The sequence below is a fragment of the Dipodomys spectabilis genome, unplaced genomic scaffold (genome assembly GCF_019054845.1).
Source record: "Dipodomys spectabilis isolate Male_0828 unplaced genomic scaffold, ASM1905484v1 ptg000030l, whole genome shotgun sequence".
Lineage (NCBI taxonomy): Eukaryota > Metazoa > Chordata > Mammalia > Rodentia > Heteromyidae > Dipodomys > Dipodomys spectabilis.
In genome coordinates this window covers 6,848,422-6,861,488 of record NW_024870707.1, presented here as the reverse complement: position 1 = coordinate 6,861,488, position 13,067 = coordinate 6,848,422, and the positions used below count along the sequence as shown (strand labels likewise).

The 13,067-nt window shown below is 38.8% G+C and overlaps 1 protein-coding gene across 1 annotated transcript; it reads right to left on the bottom strand.

The window, feature by feature from the left end:
• Positions 1-7,318, bottom strand: Ms4a5 (membrane spanning 4-domains A5). The gene is made up of 5 exons (XM_042675750.1): positions 7,166-7,318; positions 6,473-6,601; positions 4,976-5,032; positions 2,170-2,322; positions 1-99 (listed from the first exon to the last, which is right to left on the bottom strand). The coding sequence occupies exons 1-5, from the start codon at positions 7,316-7,318 to the stop codon at positions 1-3; spliced, it is 591 nt and encodes a 196-aa protein (XP_042531684.1).
• Positions 7,319-13,067: the final 5,749 nt, after the last annotated feature.

Sequence of the window (13,067 nt, the reverse complement as noted above, 5' to 3'; positions counted from 1 at the left end):
TTACTTATAGTCTTTGTCTGAGTAGCTTCCAAAAATTGAGAAAGTCAGAGAGGTAAATAACTCAACAATGGTAAATATCAACAGCAAAATCAAACTTCCCTGTAACAGAACAGGAAAAAAGGAAGTCATGGTATTAGCACACTAATCAAATTTCCGATTAATAGTGAGGTGGCAATTCCTAGGTAATAAAAACTCCCTTTACTCCCCTCCCCCCAAGTGTATCTGATACTTGGGCATCAGATTTGGGGAGGATTATGGGACTATGCAGACCTCCTAGCATAGCACAGGACAGCATATATCACTTGAAAAAGTCACACAAAAGAATATATTTTCTAAACTATATTTAAGTACTATTCAATTTCTTAAATGTAGCAACTACAGCAAAATGCACATCAGAAAAGTGGCCCATTGAGGGAGAAGACAGGGAAATGATAAAAGTAAAATTAGAAAAGGAAAGAAAAAGAGGAAAAAAAGAAAACTTACTAGCCCAGAAAAAGAGGAACATGCAGAAAAAGACATATAAAAGAAGCATCAGCTGAGAGTACCATCTATGCTCTTTTTTGGTATTTATTTGTTTTTTAAATTTTTGAACCCGTGTATATTTATAATAGATGGGGGTTTCATTGTGGTATTTTCATGCATGTGCGCAGTGCAGTTTGAATATTTTCACTCCATCTACTGTTTTCTTCAGGGGTGAATATTCACCCCATTCCCTTTTCTCTTCTCCCGTCTCATCCCTGTTCAAATAGTGTTTAGAGGAATTTACTGCTCTCATCTTCATCACCTTATAACTTCCATTTTAGTAGCTGCAAAAGACTTAGAAGATGTTTTTGTGTTTTGGCAACTAAGAGCATGTAAAATGACATACACTTGGTCAGGAACCCTGAGTCTGGGGGTGCTGGCTCTGTGTCAGTTAAGGTTTTTCGCCTTTGAGAACTGAGCCCTTATAGTGAAGTTGTAAACATTAATATTATCAATATTCTGTCTTCCAGCCATATTTGTCTATCATATTTGAGTTACAGATTGAATAACTACTTTAGAGACACAATGTTTAGTGGCCATATAATAAGTGATTATGTAAAATGTTTTAATATTTTAAAATAGCATATGTTAGATGCACAGGAGGTTTTATTGTGACATAGCTATGCAGGCATAAAATGTTCCCTGATCAAATTCAGTTCCTTTGTCATTTTCCTTCATCCCTCTCCCTTAAAACAATTTCAACAGGTTTCATTACTTTAGTTTCATGCACATATAAAAAGTACTTTGAGCTGGGCACCTGTAGCTCACACCAGTAATCCTAGCTACTCAGGAAGCTGAGATCTGAGGATTGCACTTCAAAGCCAGTCCAGGCAGGAAAGTCCATGTGACTCTTCTCCCCAATAAACTATTCAGAAAAAGGTGAAAATGGTTTTGTGGCTCAAGTGGTAGAGCACTAGCATTGAGCGCAAAGAGGCTCAGTGACAGCACCTCAGTGACAGTGCACAGGCCCTGAGGTCAAGCCCCAAGACCCCAGCAGAAAAAAAAGCATACTTGTAATGGCAGGACCTTTTGGGTGGACCAGGAGGAAGGGAGACAAGGAATGACTGAGTCAATAGTATTGAAATACTGTACAAAGATAGCATAAGGACACTCACTAAGAGTTGCTGGATAACGTGGGGAGGAGCTGGGAAGAGAAAATAATAGGTTGAGCTGGTTGAAGTACTGTGTAAGGGTGAAATACCATGATACCATGGTACAACCCCTTTACAGCTAGCATTCAGTAAAAGCAGATTTCCTTCTCTCTCTATTTTCTGTGGACTTTTTGTGTGTGTATGGGGGGGTGGTGTTGGTCATTTGTTTTACCTCTCTAAATATTAAAAGCCAAATTAAAACAAAAAATATTCATGTTTCTAATATCTAGTACAATAATCTATGAATTATGGAGCTCTATTTCCATTTAGTATTAAATTTCATAGTGATTTGTGTACAAGTCTATCCCTTCCAATCATGTCTAATTCCCTATGAGTAGGAGTTATAACATGTTTATTGTTCTTTCAGGTATTATAATTTCCCTAAATTTTTGTGAGCAAATTTAGTTCACATTATCTGGGTGGTATTAATTGGATGCTACTGAATCTTTTTGATTAAGCCATTGGCCTCTCGCTCTAAAAAATGCAGCATACTTACAGTGAACAGAATGGTAATCTCCTCACATGGAGATCGGTCTCGAGAGTAGCCACAGATATAATTTCCATCTAGAAGGAAACTAAACACGAGGAGAATGATTCCAGCTGTTGCTCCCAGGGCACTGACAATGTTTACCACTCGGCTCACGATTAGCTGCCAAGGAATCCGAACACAGCACAAGGACAGAGATAAAGAAATGAGCAGAGCCCCAGGAGAACAAGGTTTTAGTCATAATGATCCAGTGCCATGGGCCAGCCAGGTCCTTATCCACAGAATGCTGTGGACTTTTTTTTTAATGCCAGTCCTGGGGCTTGAACTCAGGGTCTGGGCACTGTCCCTGAACTTCTTTTGCTCAAAGCTAGCGCTCTTACCACTTGAGCCACAACACCACTTCTGGCTTTTTCTTATGTGGTACTGAGGAATAGAACCCAGGGCTTCATGCATGCTAGGCAAGTACTCTACCACGAAGCCACATTCCCAGCCCATGCAGTAGACTTTTCAGTGATGTTTCTATTTGCCACATTCTGTACCTCAGTTAGCTTCCGTTCATATGAGGTGGGTGCTCAGGGGACAAAGGATGGGATATAGGGTAGCTAGTAGCCACACCTAGTGTTGCATTTTGATGCTGTGGCGCAACTCATGGCCTGTTAACACTTTTGTTCTAAAACTTGTGTTTAAGTATTGTGTTTCTCTGTCATTTTTATTTCTTCCTGGAACTACAGGCTTGCAGAAGATATTTATTTATTTATTGTGAAAATACCATACAGAGGGGTTACAATTACATGGGCAAGATAGTGAGTACATTTCTTATCAAGCATTGTTGCCACCTCCTTTGTTTCCCCTTCCCATCCCTTCCCATCCTCCCCCTACCCCCACACCCCATCCCACCAAAGCTGTAAAGTTTGTTTTTCAACATAACGTCTTGTACATCTCATCGTTGTAATGGGTCCACCTGTAACCCTGTTTAAACAGCTTGTTTTTTTCCTTCCCCTCTACAAATTATATCAACATCAAATACAGTAAAAGCAGGGCTTATTCCCTGGGGGAGGTACATACAAAGCAACAAAGAAATCATCTTATAAATATGTTGGAAAAAATCGCAAGAAAGAAAAAAAAACATTTAAACCCTTATCTTGGGGTTCATTTTGCCTAACATCAACTTGTCTGACAGTTTCTGTTTGTCTCAGACATATACTAGTTATTGCAAATAAGGGAAACCATGGGACCTATGTTTCTTTGGGCCTGGCTTACTTCACTTAATATAATTTTTTCCAAGTCTTTCCATTTCCTAACAAATGGGGCAGTGTCATTCTTTCTGATGGAGGCACAGAATTCCATTGTGTATATATACCACATTTCCTTTATCCATTCATCTACTGAGGGGCATCAGGGTTGGTTCCATATCTTACCTATGGTAAAAATGCTGCAATAAACATAGTTGTGCTATTAGCTTTAGTATGGTTTTGTTTGTGATCACTTGGGTAAATGCCCAGAAGTGGGATTGCTGGGTCATTGGGGTATTTTTTTGAGGAACCTCAATACTATTTTCCAAAGTGGCTGAACAAGTTTACACTCCCACCAGCAATGCAGTGAGGTTCCCATCTGTCCACATCCCCGCAGAAGATCTTCTTTGCTGCAAATCAGTAATTGGCTTATTGACTGACATCTAATGTCTTAGATTCTTAGAGCAAAATAGAATCATGTTCTTTATAAAATGAATCTTTAAGTTATCATCATACATTAGCTATTTTTTTGTTTAAAAATTTTCTTTAAGTAGTTGTACAAAGAAGTTGCTATTTAACAACGCAGTTTGTGAATACAATATATCTTGATCAGTGTCACCCCTTCAACGTTCTCTCTCATCCTTCCCTTCCTACCCCTTCCCTGATTCTTCTTAATTTTGTGGGATATACATTGGATTCTTGACTGCATTCTCTCCCTTTTCCTCTTCATTTGTTTACTCCTTTTCCTTTGACCCTACCCACTTCCTGGTGTTTTATTTTGCTGAATTTGACCTTGCCTGTTTAAGGCATTACATTTGGTTCTCCCTTGAATCTACAGTATTTATGTTAATGTATTTGTATATATTTAGCAATGCATTCTTTATTTCTATATTTCACTTGTAATTTAATGAGGATGTTTAGACTCGACCTTTCTTCTGTGGCAAAACCAGGGCCTGTCAAAGTGTCTGGTGTGCAGTAGGTGCACAAAATACAGAAAAGAGTTAATAAGGGAGTAACTGGAATGCTGAGGCCATTGTACCATTCATTGGCTGGGGAACTTGGGCAAGCCAGTTCTCAGCTTCATTGTCATTGTATATAAAATGAGAATTAAGCTAGATGACCTAGGAAACCACTTCGGGCACCAGTGGAATATAATTTATGATCACAACTAGCAAAGATTATCATCAGTTCTTGACCCATCATGGAATTATATAGTGGCCTAATGATTCTCCATATTCACTTTTCTTTTTGGTTGATCATGGGGCTTGAGAACGCAGGGCCTAGGTGCTGTCTCGGTGCTCTTTTGTTCAAGGCTAGCTCTCTACCACTTTGGGTCACATCTTCACTTCTGGGTTAATTAGAAATAAGACTCTCTTGGACTTGTTTTTTTTTGCTGAGCTGGCTTTTTCACAAATGAGGCAAACCATGTAACCTATGTTTCTCTGGGTCTGGCTTACTTTGTGATATATATATATAATTTTCCAAGTCTTTACATTTCCTTATGAATGGTCCAAATTCACTTTTAAGGCTAGAATGAATTATTTCAAATTTTTAATTTTTAAAATAAAGTAGAAACAACTCACCAGAGTTTCTGTGCTTTTTCTTTCCAATGCAATTAGGAAGGCTCCGGATATAATGAACTGTTAAAACAACAACGAGTATCACAATGATGGATGCGTCTGTCTGATGTTAGGATTTCTCACAGGCTAGGTTACTGCACATCCTTTTCCTTGGCAAAGTGAGAAGGATGGACTGTCTGGAAGATGCTCCCTAAATAAATAGTGAACCAAAACCCTGGCAACCTGTTCTAGCCTTAGCAATTGACCTGAATATGTGAATTAAAAACAATCGCCCCACACTTTAGTTTTCTTGTCTGATTTCCATTTCTAGTTATGATCTCATGACACATTAGTGTTGTCAGTTTACAATACTAAGATCAGAAATTTCATCTTACTAAGAGTTCAGTCTGTGTGTTCTCTTGGAGAGAAATGTGAAGTGATATTGCTTCTAATCCTTACCCTCCCCCCCCCAAAAAAAGGAAAAAAAGAAACCCCAACTATTTTCATGGAGGTGAGTCAAATGTGGTACCATCATCGCCTAGTGGAGATTTCAGATCGCATGATAGTTCATTGGTGCTTAAATCTCTAGGTGCTTAAATCTCCCCTGATGGTATTTTGCCAGGCTCATCCCTCCACCCTTACTACCTGGGGTAAAATACTGCAGGTTACAGAATATGAAATGCTTTCCCGGACTTTGATCCTTTATTCTGAAACAAGGCATCCCTGCCTTTATACCTAGATGTCCCTTGTTCCTGTCCTCTGTATGTTTCTTTACCCCATTAAGCATTTGAAAGCTTGGTCAAACTGGAAATGGCTCTGAAAAATATCCCTTACCCTTTGGTGCCTGTTCCTAATGAAGGCAGCTTCCTTAGCCTCGCTTAGTACTCACGGTTCTCTGTGGTAATTGTGTAACCTCCCTTGCCAGCAATCACAGCTGAGAGGGGCTTTCAAAGCCTGCCTATTTTCTGGCACTGTTAGATGGAATTACTGTTAATCGAATGAGCTTAAATGTAACACATTCTTCTGTGTACACAGCAGGGGCATACGAAGACTTCAGTTCTCTAAAAGTGAATTGCAAGTTGGTCTCTGCTTATATAAGTACTTCTAACTCTCCTCTTACATTGCTTACCACAACACCTTGACAGGATCTGCTCACATTTTTCTTTCTTGCTTGCTTGAGAGCTCTCAGAGGTTGCTCAGTTGCACCAGCTTTTTGGTTTCCCTTGCTTTGCTCAATGGATTTGACTTAGAATCCATAGCTATTCATTTTAGAAGACTTAATGGACAAAATAGCAACTACAAGACCCAAAGCAATATTCCCAAAGGAATTTCAGGACCCACAGATAGGATATACATAAAGCTGGTGACTTAATGGGAGGAAGTAACTTCAACCAGATTAATCTTTTTCTGCTAATTCTTTTCAAAGCACATCATATACCCGAATCTTCTATAGTTCGTTACTAAGTGTTTTCTAGGATCTCATGTGATTGACATGGCTTCCAGTGGAACGGCTGTACTCACCAAAGCGGGGCCCCAGAATGGATATCCGGAAATAAAAATAAAGGGAAACCTTGGGTATGGTTTTATCAAGAGGAAAATGAAAACAACTCCAAAAGAAAAAACCATAATTCCAAGCAGGATCTGGATGGCCTGTGAATAGAGGGAAAAGTCATGTTTAGATCTGATTTCACAGTTCTGCTTTCTCAAAAACAAGGGAAGGATAGCAGAAGTTCCTTGGTGATGCTCCCAGGACTTTTCTTAAACCCTCTCTCCGATATTTGCTGTCAGTGCTCCTACATTATGCGAAATCTTGGTAAACAAGGGTATATGACTATGGGGAAAGAGGTCTCCCAAACTACCTTACTGTTTTTCCTCTCTCTTTTTTATCTTTTAAATATTATTTTTAAAAATACGTTGTAAATGAGGGAGACGGTGATACTGTTCAAAAAGAAATATAGTCAATACCTGACTTAGGTAACTATAACCCCTCTGTACATGACCTTACAATACTCTGTAATCACCTTTACAATAAAAATTTTAAAAAAAATATGTGATTGTGGTAGAGGCAGGAGGGGACCCATCCTTTCTGAATTGAGTGGAAATGAAAGTTGGGGTTGGTTCATACCTTTAAACTGTGCCACAAGCTAGGCTTCCTTTCTCCTCTCTCAAACTTCCCCTCAACGCAATACAGAGCGGGGAAGTCTTGCTACTTACCCCTAAGATCTTCATTTTTGTAACAAGAAATTTCTGCAGGAAGTTTTGAGAGTAGTAGATCTTAGCCGTGAATTCTGATGACTTATATTCCGGACTGTTAATTTCTGGAGGAAATATCAGGAACGTGGGACTGTGTGCAGTATTTGAATTCATGATGATGCTGGTATGGTTGATATTTTGATGTAAGAGAGGATGATTTTCTGGTGGTTCTGTCTAGTCCATGTTCTTTTCTTGCATTGTCTGTAGTAAGGCTGTTTATGGCACTGGCATTGTTGTGTTTTGACTTGGAATTTTAGAACCTTTGAGTCACAGAGTCATAGAATTTCAGCTCTGCTCAAGATCCTGAGAAGGTTGCAAAGCAACCTGCCAGGTCTGTGGCTTGGGTCAGAGAAGCTGACCAGTAGTCTTAAAATGGCCAGAAACAAGCTGTCACCTTGGAGCAAGCCCCATACTCCTCTGATGTTTAAACTTCCAGATATATAATATAAAATACAAATTATAAACATATATAAGCCTAAATATGTAAACATAAACATATCATATATATCTGTACCAAATATACATAGACCACATTAATAAATTAATATATATTATAAATGAATATAAATCTCATTTGATTTGGTAGACATATACTACATAATATATGATGCCTAATATGTATGATATATAATATATGTCATGTGTAATAATTATATGTACAATATATTGATACCAAATTGGACTATGTATATTTTGTATATTATCTTTCTCCTTGTCTCTCTCTCTATACACACATATATATGTGTATATGTATGTATGTATACACAAATATATACACAAACAAACAACATAGTGACTTCAAATCATCTCAGTTTATTCTGTTGGCATTTCTCTGGGTCATACAGTTGGTTATGCTGCTGTGGTCTTGGTCTGCTCATCTCTTCCAGTTTTTCTCATGCATCTCAGATCAATATATCTAGCGGTTGGCAGACACTTGAACCTCTTCCAGTTCATAACTGCTTTCTATACTTTTGTCAATCGTATGCTTGTGTCCATTGGCCTAAGCAAGTTGTATAGACAATTTAGACTCAAAGGATAAGGAAAAGATTCTGCATCTTCATGGGAAGATCTGAACTATCAAATTACAAGGACATGGATGAATGAAGGATAGTCATTTATGACTATTTAAAATTTTTTTCAGTCTTTTTTTTAATTGTAAAGATACTGTACCAGAGGGGTTACAGTTACCTGAGTAAGGTAATAAGTACATTTCCTATTGAGCATTGTTGCCTCCTCCTTTGTTTTTCCCTTTCTATCCCTTCCCTCCCCACTTCTCCAACTCCTCCCTCAACCCACCCCTATGCCCCAAAGTTGTAAAGTTCTTTTTCAACATAGAGTCTTGTATGTCTCATCATTAAACATTTTTATACTTTGCCTTGTTTTTCTTTAGTATTTTCTACTGAGATCAGATTTCCCTTAATTGAATTTTGGCCGGCTTCTGCTGAGCTGCCAGACAGAATATCTAAAAAGATCATTCATTCATTACGGCTTTATTTTTCTGAATTTGCCTTTCATTCAGTTTTCCATGGGTGTAGAATTCTGTGATCATTCATGGGTATCAGCTGATTTTGGATTAATGTTGTCTGAGTTAAATTCTGTTCTAATAGATGTTTTTAAAATGGACAATTCTAGGGTTTGAACTCAGGACTTTGTAGCTTGCTAGGCAAATGTTCTACCAGTTGAGCTAAGCACCAATACCTTTTTTACTTTATTTTTCTGATAAGGTTCTCACTTTTGCCCAGAGCCAACTTTGAGCCATGATGATCCTCTCCCATAGCTGGGATTACAGGCATGTACCACTTCACTGTCCCCCTCCAATATACTTATAATGAACTATTTTACTCTCATTACTCATGAGCTTAGCTCTGGATGTAGTATAATGAATATTACAATATGGTCCAGAAATGACTTTATCAAATAAAATAATTATATTATTTTTTATCAAATTATATTATCCATTTTATCTAATAAATCATCTAGGCTTATTCATACTTGGATGACATCTATTCCCTACTTCTCTGTACTCCTGGGTACTTGAATTATCTCATTTTCAAGTCTGCCAAAAGCTATTCTTTGCAGGGGAATGGCTCTAATGTTAAGATAGTTTATGGATTAATAGACATTTGCGTTGCTTTGTACCCCAAAATGAAGATTTTATTTCAAGTTTTTTATTTGCTAGCTATTCCAGAGGAGTTGTGATGCCCCAGGTGATTGGACTGAGGTCTGTGGTCCAATGAGATTAGGCCTCTGCTCTGATTCCTTTGCAAAGCTGTTGCAAGAAAGGCTCTGTGTGTTCTTCCACTCTTACCTTACTGCAGATGCAGCTTTTGCTTTCACATTTCTAAGTTTTTTCACTGTTGTAAAACCTACCCACCCCTTTTGCATACCCCTATCTGTCCCCTGAAGAACGCAGTAGTGACACGTGGCATCTCTGTGGGAGCCCCTAAATCCTCTAGTTTTTGATTGCTATTTTTTTATTTATTCAATACTTGGGCTTGAACTCAAGGCCTGGGCATTGTTCTGAGCTTTTGTGCTCAAGGCTAGTGCTCTACCACTTGAGCCACTTGAGCTCCACTTTGGGGACTTTTGGTGGTTAAGTGGAGATAAAGAGTCTTATGGACTTTCCTCCCCTAACTGGCTTTGAACCACAATCCTCAGATCTCAGCCTCCTGAGTAGCTAGGGTTACATGTGTGAACCACCATGATATAACCTCTGTAATTCAGATTGATATATGAACACATATTAAATGTTCCTTTTGTGGCTTTTCAGGGATTTTATCATCAAAGGAAAAAATATTTTTTTTGGGGGGGTCTGGTTGTGGGGCCTGAACTCTGGGCCTGAGCACTGTCCCTCAGCTCTTCAGCTCAAGGCTAGCACTCTACCACTTGAGCCACAGTGCAACTTCCGGCTTTTTTCTTTTTGCTTATGTGGTGCTGAGGAATCGAACCCAGGGCCTCATGCATGCAAGGCAAGCGCTCTACCACTGAGCCACCTTCCCAGCCCAGGAAAAATAATTTTTATTTCATATGGACAGATGGCCTTTCCATGCCCTCACTTTCTTTTTTTTTTTTTTTTTGAAGTTTATCTTCTTTTTCTTTTTAAGCAGGATAATGCTTACATTTCTTACCAAGCATTGCAGCCTCCTCCTTTGGTTTACCCTTCACATCCCTTCCCAGCCTCCCCACTCCCCCCTAATCCCAATCCTTCTCCTTCCCCCCCCCCCCCCCCCCCCCGCACCGACATTGTAAAGCTCGTTTTGGACATGACAACTTGTACTTCTCATTGTTGCAACAGGTCCACCTGTATCCTTAAACAACTGGCTTTTCCCCATCTCCTCCACAAGTTATACAGACATCAAATATAGTGAAAGCAGGGGTTATACTGTGGGGGAGGGACATACAAAGCAACAAAGAGATAATCTTATAAATGCGTTAGAAACACATGCATGAAAGAAAAAAACATTAAAATACATATCTAAGGGTTCATTTTCCTGACATCACATTATCTGACCTTTTCCGCTTGTCTCATACATATACTAGATATTGCAAATAAGGGAAATCATGGGACCTATGTTTCTTTGGGCCTGGCTTACTTCACTTAATATAATTTTTTCCAAGTTTTTCCATTTCCTAACAAATGGGGCAATGTCATTCTTTCTGATGGAGGCATAGAATTCCATTGTGTATATATACCACATTTTCTTGATCCATTCATCTACTGAGGGGCATCTGGGTTGGTTCCATATCTTAGCTATGGTAAATAATGCTGCAATAAACATTGTTGTGCTGGTAGCTTTAGTGTGGTCTTGTTTGTAAACATTTGGGTAAATGCCCAAAAGTGGGATTGCTGGGTCATAGGGGAGTTCTATGTGAAGTCTTTTGAGGAACCTCCATACTGCTTTCCAAAGTGGTTGAACAAGTTTACATTCCCACCAACAATGAAGTAAGGTTCCTTTCTGTCCACATCCCCTCCAGCATCTGTTGTTGTTAGAGTTCTTGATTTTTGCCATTCTAACTGGGGTGAGGTGATATCTCAATGTTGTTTTGATTTGCATTTCTTTTATGGCTAGGGAGGTTGAACATTTCTTCATGTGTCTATTGGCCATCCTTCTTTCTTCTTCAGAGAAGTTTCTCTTTAAGTCTTTCACCCACTTATTTATTGCATGCCCTCACTTTCTTTGCCACCCATTAAGAAAAATAATAGACGTGTTAGTCTGGTTGAGATGCTAAGACAAGGTGCCATATACTGGGTGAGTTAAGCAACAGAAACGTCTCATAATCATGGAGAGTGGAAAATAAAGAGCAAGCTGCCAGCTAACTTAACTCTGTGATGTCTCTCTTCCTGGCTTATAGCTTTCTTTCCATTTCCTTGAATGACATTTCCTTTCTTCACAAGTGGACCACACTACACACACACACACACACACACACACACACACACACACACACACACACGCACGCATGCACACACGCACACGAAGTGAATGTGTCTAGTTTCTTTTCATAGGCAGGCACTCACCTTCATATTTTCATCTTACCCTAGTGCCTTCCAAGAGCCATCTCCAAATACGGTCATTTTAGGAGTTAGGCCTTCAATGTTAGAATTTGGGGGAGGGGCATGGTTTGGTGTATAGTAGAGAAAGATAGCATGAACCACTCTTACCTATCAAGTCATTCATCTATTGACTTATGGATTTCCACATCCAGATAATATTGATTATTCTCTGAAGATCCCTGATATACTTTGGACTCTTGATGGAGGACAGAATTTTAATTTCACCAACATATATACATATAGATACATATATAATTTCATCATTTGAAGATGATGATTCTTTGTAGTTGTAAAGAGAGCACTGGTAGTCCATGGCATAATCTGGCAATAAAATCTACAGACTGTTTTTACTGGATACACCTAACCCACCACTTTTGTGTGTGTGTGTGTGCCAGTCCTGACGCTTGAACTTGTGGCCTAAATCCTGTCCCTGAGCCGTTTTGCTCCAGGCTATCGCTCTCCTACTTGAGCCACAGCTCCACTTCCAACATTTGGGTTGTTAAATGAAGATAAGTGTCTCAAGGACTTTCCTGCTCAGGCTGACTTCAGGTTGCGATGCTCAGATCTCAGCCATCTGAGTAGTCAGGATTGTGGACATAAGACACAGATGCTAGCCAACCACTTTTAATAAGCAAGGGACTGGATCACAGTGTAAGATAGTGTGTTTTTGAAAACTAATGAAGATAATACCATTGACTATTTTCTCCTATAATTGCTGGACAGAATGAAGAGAGAAAAGGATGAGTTTTGGGATTTGAAATTTCAGGTGAAGTACAGCATAAAGGATTCATTTCTCTTTGTGTTCTGAAGGAGCTTCTGTCATATTTTCTAGAAACATCTGCATTGCCGTCCTTCCCTGAGTTCTTTCCCATTGCCAGGTGTGTATTTCTTTTTCTTCACTGTGCTTACTGCCACATTCTACCTCATTAAATATTGAGCAAATGTGTTGTATTTATCTTCCATATAAATTTGGAGAGAAACAATAAATGGGAGCTGGAAGCAGCAAAATGGGAAGGGTCATAGTGAGTTTGATTCCTTGCTGACTCCTTTGGTTTTTGAGTCCTTATACAGCCCGAGTAAACTTCCTAGTTAATTTTATGAACCCCCATATTGTATACAAAGTAGCAGGCAAAATACTAGTCCTATCAAAAGTTGGTTCATTAAATATTGTTTTCAAAAGAATTGGTACTCATAAATTGAAACACTAAATTTGATGACAAAATGTTTACATGAGATTTATTCCTTTACCCCCAGAAAGTTCACATATAACGTTTTTTTGTTTTGTTGTCCTTGTATTTTAATTAAGAC